Genomic DNA, 6,000 nt, shown 5'->3' with positions numbered 1-6,000 from the left:
GCAGGGCTGCAGACCAGGCACTGAAAGGTGGGATAAGAACAGGTAGATCGTTTTCCGGCCGGCACAGACACGATGGGCTAAGTGGCCCCATTCTGTGAAACAGGCAGTTTGAGCCCAACCAGCTCATGTTGGCGTTTATCCTTCATGGTCGTGGTGAGTGGGTAGGTCCTGCTAATAATTGCCAAGACTGGACTGGATGACAACAAAAGAGTTTTAAAAAATGTTCTGAAATTTATAATAAATGCAATATATATATATATATAAAAAACTTGAGGTAAAGGATTCAAAACATTGCACCAGAAAGTCTTTCAGGTTAGAAATCTGTTTGGAAAATATACATGGAGTACTTTGTCTGATTAGCCACCGTGGCCAGTGCCTTAGAACGCGTCCGTACATTAAAGGCGGTATATAAGTTGAAGTTGCCGTCGAGCGCCGGGCGGCCTTCCTCCATATTCTTGGCTCCCGCTATCTCGCAGTTGATTGGTCGCCATTACGAGGTCAGAGGTCATCATGCGACGAGAGCAAGTGAGCAATTGCTGTTCCCGCTGTGCCCCGCCCCCACCTCACACAAAGGGAGCCGCCCTCCCCGCGAGGCTCTGCCGTTGACGCAGCACGTGCAGCATCCTCTCCACGTGCTGCCGCTCCTCGTGCTGGCTGAGCACGTTGTTGGATTGGTTCGTGTTCAGTTCGGCAGTTGCTGCCGCCGCGTGCGGTGCCTGTTCCGTTTCGAGGCTTCCCAGCCGGACTGAGCCGTTGTTTGCTGCCGTCACGTGCCGCTCCCCCTCTGTTTCCGGGCTCCCCAGCCGGTCTGAGCCATCGTTCGCTGCCGCCACGTGCTGCTCCCGCTCTGTTTCCAGGCCCCCCGGCCGGTTCATAGTACCACTTGCTGCCGCCACGTGCTGCTGCCGCTCTGTTTCCAGCCCCCCCGGCTGCTCCGGGACGGCACCCTCGCTGCCTTTGTCTCCTTCAGTATTGTGGGTTGTGGCCCCGGCCTGGCACGCACCGGCCTCACTGCTCTCTACCCGCCTCCGGTCTTGAAGCTTTGACACGAGCCTGGCCGTGCCAACGGTCATCTCGAACCGCTTGTGCTTGCCGGCTGAGCGCCGCAACGTGGCGCTCTCCGGTGACGAGCTCCGGCTGGAGCCTACCGCCCTCCACTCCGTGTCTGCGGCAGCCCCGCCGCCATCCGCAGCCAGCGTCTCGGCGCACTCCTCTTCCACTGCTGCCGCCGGCAGGTTGGCAGTGATGTTGGGAAGAGCCGAAGGCTTGGGGATGATGGGCCGGGTTTTGGCCTGCCCGTACCGCTGGTATTTGCCAGGCTGCCGGCTGAAGGCGTATCGCTGAAAGGGGTCGGCGCTGCTATCGCTTTCGGAATCCTGTCCATCCAGAGAGCGCGCGTCTTCCGAAACCGTTCTTGCTGCATCGGCCTGGCCTGCTGCTGAGGGAAGAGAAGCAATTTAAAAAAAAAATACATTAGTGACGGGCCACGGAGCCTCAGAAACCAAAACTGACCCCAAACCCGGGTGGTGGTGGTGTGGGTGGGGGTGTATGGTGAGACTATGATGGGAGGATTTTTGGTTCCAGCTGCCTCCTTCCAAGGTTGAGGCACTGGAGATTGGACCTCAAGTAAGTGAGGCAGCGTCACCAGGGCCAATCCGGAAGGCTCTGGCAAGGGGTGTGGACGAGAAGGTGGGGTTGGGTTGGGGTGGGGTAACCTGGGAGATGCATTATTGTCCAGCCAGGGCCCTCCATGGGCCACAGATTGCCCAGTGAGGAGGGACACCCTCCCCCATCAAGCCCACACGGATGGTGCCGTTAATAGGCCACTTAAGGGCCCCAATTGGCCTCTCGGTGGAAAGCCCATCGTCGGCCTATCCCACCCCGGGAAGACCGCTCGGCAATACGGCGGCAAGGGGCCCTCTGCCCCCTACTCCCACCACCCGTCGCGATTCGCACCTCAGGGGGTAGGGTGGGCCAAAAATTCCAGCCCTTGGTGATTAAACTTGACCCAAATGTGAATCGAACCCCTCCCAGTTCTCTTTTGGATTGGAATGGCCTCCCCAAGCCAGCTACTCACCCTTCTCCTCCTCCCAACCCTGCATAGGGAGGAAACGTAGGGAAAAACAGCAGCAGGCTGCCTGCTGCTGAGGGAAGAGAAGCAATTTAAAAAGAAATACATTAGTGATGGGCCACGGAGCCTCAGAAACCAAAACTGACCCCAAACCACCGTCGTGGTGGTGGTGGTGCCTTGGTGATTAAACTTGACCCAAATGTGAATCGAACCCCTCCCAGTTCTCTTTTGGATTGGAATGGCCTCCCCAAGCTAGCTACTCACCCTTCTCCTCCTCCCAACCCTGCATAGGGAGGAAACGTAGGGAAAAACAGCAAACGAACGTGTAAAGCTCCGAAGAGCCAGACTCATTACCCTTCACCCTTTTGTTCATACACACACCCCTTGCAGGCCCAATCACTCACCTGCCATGTCACTGCTGTCACAGCTTTCTCTCCGTTGGTCTCGTGAGTCATCGAGTGCTTCATTTGATGAGGATTTGTCCGATACATATCCTTCACTAGAATGCCGCTTCAGAGTCAGATTCTGTAGCAGGAGAGACGAGACCGTGAACACAAGACAAAGCGAGATCCACCAGCTAAACTTCCCTTGCATCACTCTCATTTTCACTGAAGCAGAGAGACCACAAAGGTTGCTAGTTTCCATTCCCAGCTCACGCCAAGTTAACTGATTTCAGTTGGACTGCTCGTGGAGCCACTGCATTCGGCTACTGCTTCAAGTGAGGAAAACAAGTCAACTGGAGGTCTGATACTCGGTCAGTAACTCCTGTGGGTGTGCATGTCCTTGGGGACAGGTCAAAGCTTGGCTGTCATGGCCATGCAGCCAGTCAGCATTCTTTGAAGGATGGAAGCTCCTGAACACCTTTCGGAGGAGTGGGGGGTGTGGTGGTGGGGGAAAGGAAGGAGAAAGACATTATGTTCAGTGTTTCACTATGCTATTAATTAATTGAATTTTATAGGGGGAGAAGGGGATGGCGGGTTTTGGTTAAGGATGGAAGAAGGGAGGCAGGAATGTGCATTTGTATAGAGCCTGCTCTTGACTCTCAAAACATCCCATACAGTTGTAGTCATTTACGGCACAGAAAGAGGTCAATCGGCTCATTCCATGATGCTCCATGGCCAACATAATGTAGTCACTGTCATGTAGGCAGCTTCTGTGTGCACAGCATAGTCCTGCAAACAAGCAATGAGCTACAAATGACCAAATCTGTTTTTAATGGTATTGGTTGGGGACCAATGCATGTCTGGTCATCAGAGGAACTTCCTCCTCTTCAAACTGTGCCGTGAGGTCTTAAACATCAACCTGAATGGACAAATAGGGCCTTGGTTTAACGTCTCATCTGGAAGACAGTGCCTCCAGTGCAGCAGCCCCTCAGTACTGCACTGGAGTATCCGTCCAGATTGTGTGCCTCGGGTTTCTGTATCCAGGCCAACAGAGGAGATGCTGATAACTGAAGGCCAGCCTGACTGTAAGCATCTGACCTGAGAACAAGCCACATGGGCTTTGTACCTTAAACTGCTGGTATACCCAACATTCCTTCACGGTATTGGAGGATGTAATGCATCAGACTTCAAAGCCTGATGGGGAAATCATTGTATTCATGGCACCACGTGGTGTTTTACTGGGGGGAGTGGGTAAGCTTAGTTGAAAAATTTTGATTTTTTTTTAATAATAAAATTAAAAGTCACGGACCCCAGTTAATTTGAAGTTTTTCTTCAACTTAATTTAGAGAAAAGAAAAACACAGTGCCATCTGGGTTTTTAAACAGCCGTTACTCCCCCACATCCAATCCCCCAGTTGTTCCTGTTCACTGAGATTTGAAACCCAGTTCACACAGATACTGTATCCCATCCAATTCCTCATCTTTACAGAGATGCTGCACCCCCAGCTATAGATACTGACACTCTTCTTCCCCCTCCACTCAGGTTAAGATCATCTTTTTCTGTTTCCTGTTTGATGCTGGCATCCTCGGCCTCCCCTCACAACCTGCACTTTATGTTGGCACCCCGGCCATGCATAAAGCTCTGCTTTCAGTTCTCTCCCATTGCCCCAAATTTGTCACTTCTGCTCCTCCCCCCTCCATTTAATTCCCATCTATTTCCCCCCTCCTTCATTCCCCCTTCCTACTCCTTTACATCCCCTTCCTGTCTGCCTATTACCCTTTTTTCTCTCCCCTCAGTGCCACCCCTACATGAATCCAGCGGCCAGTGGAAGTGATTCGACTCGCTGGGTTACAGTCGATGGGAGCTTCTGCACTCAAATTTTCCACCCATTTGACACAGTAATTGAATCACTAGCAGCAGAAATGGGATGGGGGGGGTAAATCTGAGACGGGAGCGGGTCCAGTCTGCCCTGGTTATGACCACAAAGATTGACACCCAGGCCAGATCCTCCAAACACCCACCGTCAGCGCGAAACAGAGCGACGTGTGTACTTCAAGCGAGTTCTACAAACTGGACACTTTGTTCTTATTACATTCTTCGAGTTAAATCTACAAGGCTGTACCTCGGAGGAATTGCTTCTGTCCGTTGCCGAGCGCAGGGCCTCTCTCTCTCGGTTTACTATCGTTTCCAACGACAAGGATTTGAGGCCTAGTCTGGTCTCAAAGATCAGACTGTGTTGCTCGATGAGGAAATCGACAACTTGAGCCTGGTAGCCAGAGTTAAGCAGAGAAATCATTGAAGCCGTATCCTCCAGAGCTGGAAGTCTAATTAGCGTGGGGCCAAAGATTATTCCCAGGTTATTGGACGACATCTTGTTTTCTTCGCATCGTTCAGCCACTCTAAGAGAAAGAGAGATCAACTTTGAAGCCATAAATAGTTTACACATCCTTCCCCCTGCTGTCACCAGGGAGGATTCAATGGCTACCAGCTACCCTCACTTAAGTGGCTATTCTTCAGGTGTGAGCACAGTGGATGTCAGCAGGCTATTTGGCCTTAACAGACTTCAGAGCTGAGCCTCAGGCAGGTGCTGCTGTCTAGCAGAAGACAATGGATAACCCCCTCACCAGTCCCTCTTCCACTGCCTCCCCCCGCCTTCAACCAGCTAACTCGGTTTATGGGTTAGTCAGCTCGAGTTTGGGGAAACTCTGCAGGACCCTTTTGATCGGCATTCAAGGTTCAGAAGTAGGCATGCGTTGTTGTACCCATGACCCCAGACTGATACGAACATACAAACTAGGAGGAGTAGGCCATTCAGCCCCTCGAGCCTGCTCCGCCATTCTATAAGATCATGGCTGATTCGTTTGTGGACTCAACTCTGTTTCCTGCCTACCCCCGGATACCCTTTGACTCCCTTGTTTGTCAAGAATCTATCTACTTCTGCCTTATAAACATTCAATGACCCTGTCTCCACCACTCTCCAGGCAAAAAATGTTCCACAGACTCACGACCCTCAGAAAAGATTTCCTCTGTGCCCCCCTAGTTTTAGTCTCTCCCACAAGGGGAAACGTCCTTTCAACACCCACCCTGTCAAGTCCCTTCAGGACCTTATGTTTCAATAAGATCACTTCTCATCCGTCTAAACTCCAATGAATTCAGGTCCAACCTGTCCAACCTTGCCTCATTAGATAACCCTCTCATCCCAGGAATCAGTTGAATGAACCTTCTGTGAACTGCTTCCAATGCAAATATATCCTCAAGTAAGGGGAGCAAAACTGTACACCATTCTCTAGATGTGGTCTCACCAATGCCCTGTACAACTGTAGCAAAATATCTCTACTTTTATATTCCATTTCCCCTTGCAATGAATGACAACATCGCATTTGCTCTACCTACATACCAACTTTTTGAGTTTCGTGTACTAGGACACCCAGATCCCTCTACATCTCAGTTCTGCAATCTCACCATTTAAATAATATGTTGCTTTTCTATTTTTCTGGCCAAACTGGACAAGTTCGCACTTTCCCACATTATACATGATGTAGATAG

The 6,000-nt window shown here is 51.2% G+C and overlaps 1 protein-coding gene across 7 annotated transcripts in view; it reads right to left on the bottom strand.

Annotated features, from left to right (window-relative positions):
* Window positions 1–211: 211 nt before the first annotated feature.
* gmip (GEM interacting protein) overlaps window positions 212–6,000 on the bottom strand; it is a 98,911-nt gene continuing 93,122 nt past the window's right edge. For 6 of the 7 annotated variants that reach the window (XM_068020921.1, XM_068020923.1, XM_068020924.1 and 3 more), the window contains 3 exons: window positions 4,577–4,853; window positions 2,476–2,596; window positions 212–1,438 (listed from right to left, as the gene is read on the bottom strand). In XM_068020921.1, coding sequence (XP_067877022.1) covers window positions 564–1,438; window positions 2,476–2,596; window positions 4,577–4,853 — 1,273 coding nt within the window. In that variant the 3' untranslated portion in view covers window positions 212–563. The remainder of the gene's footprint in view (window positions 1,439–2,475; window positions 2,597–4,576; window positions 4,854–6,000) is intronic. The other variant, XM_068020922.1, reaches the window with a different exon arrangement.

This window comes from Heterodontus francisci, chromosome 43 (genome assembly GCF_036365525.1).
Source record: "Heterodontus francisci isolate sHetFra1 chromosome 43, sHetFra1.hap1, whole genome shotgun sequence".
NCBI classification, from domain to species: Eukaryota; Metazoa; Chordata; class Chondrichthyes; order Heterodontiformes; family Heterodontidae; genus Heterodontus; species Heterodontus francisci.
This window is presented reverse-complemented; position numbering and strand designations above follow the sequence as displayed.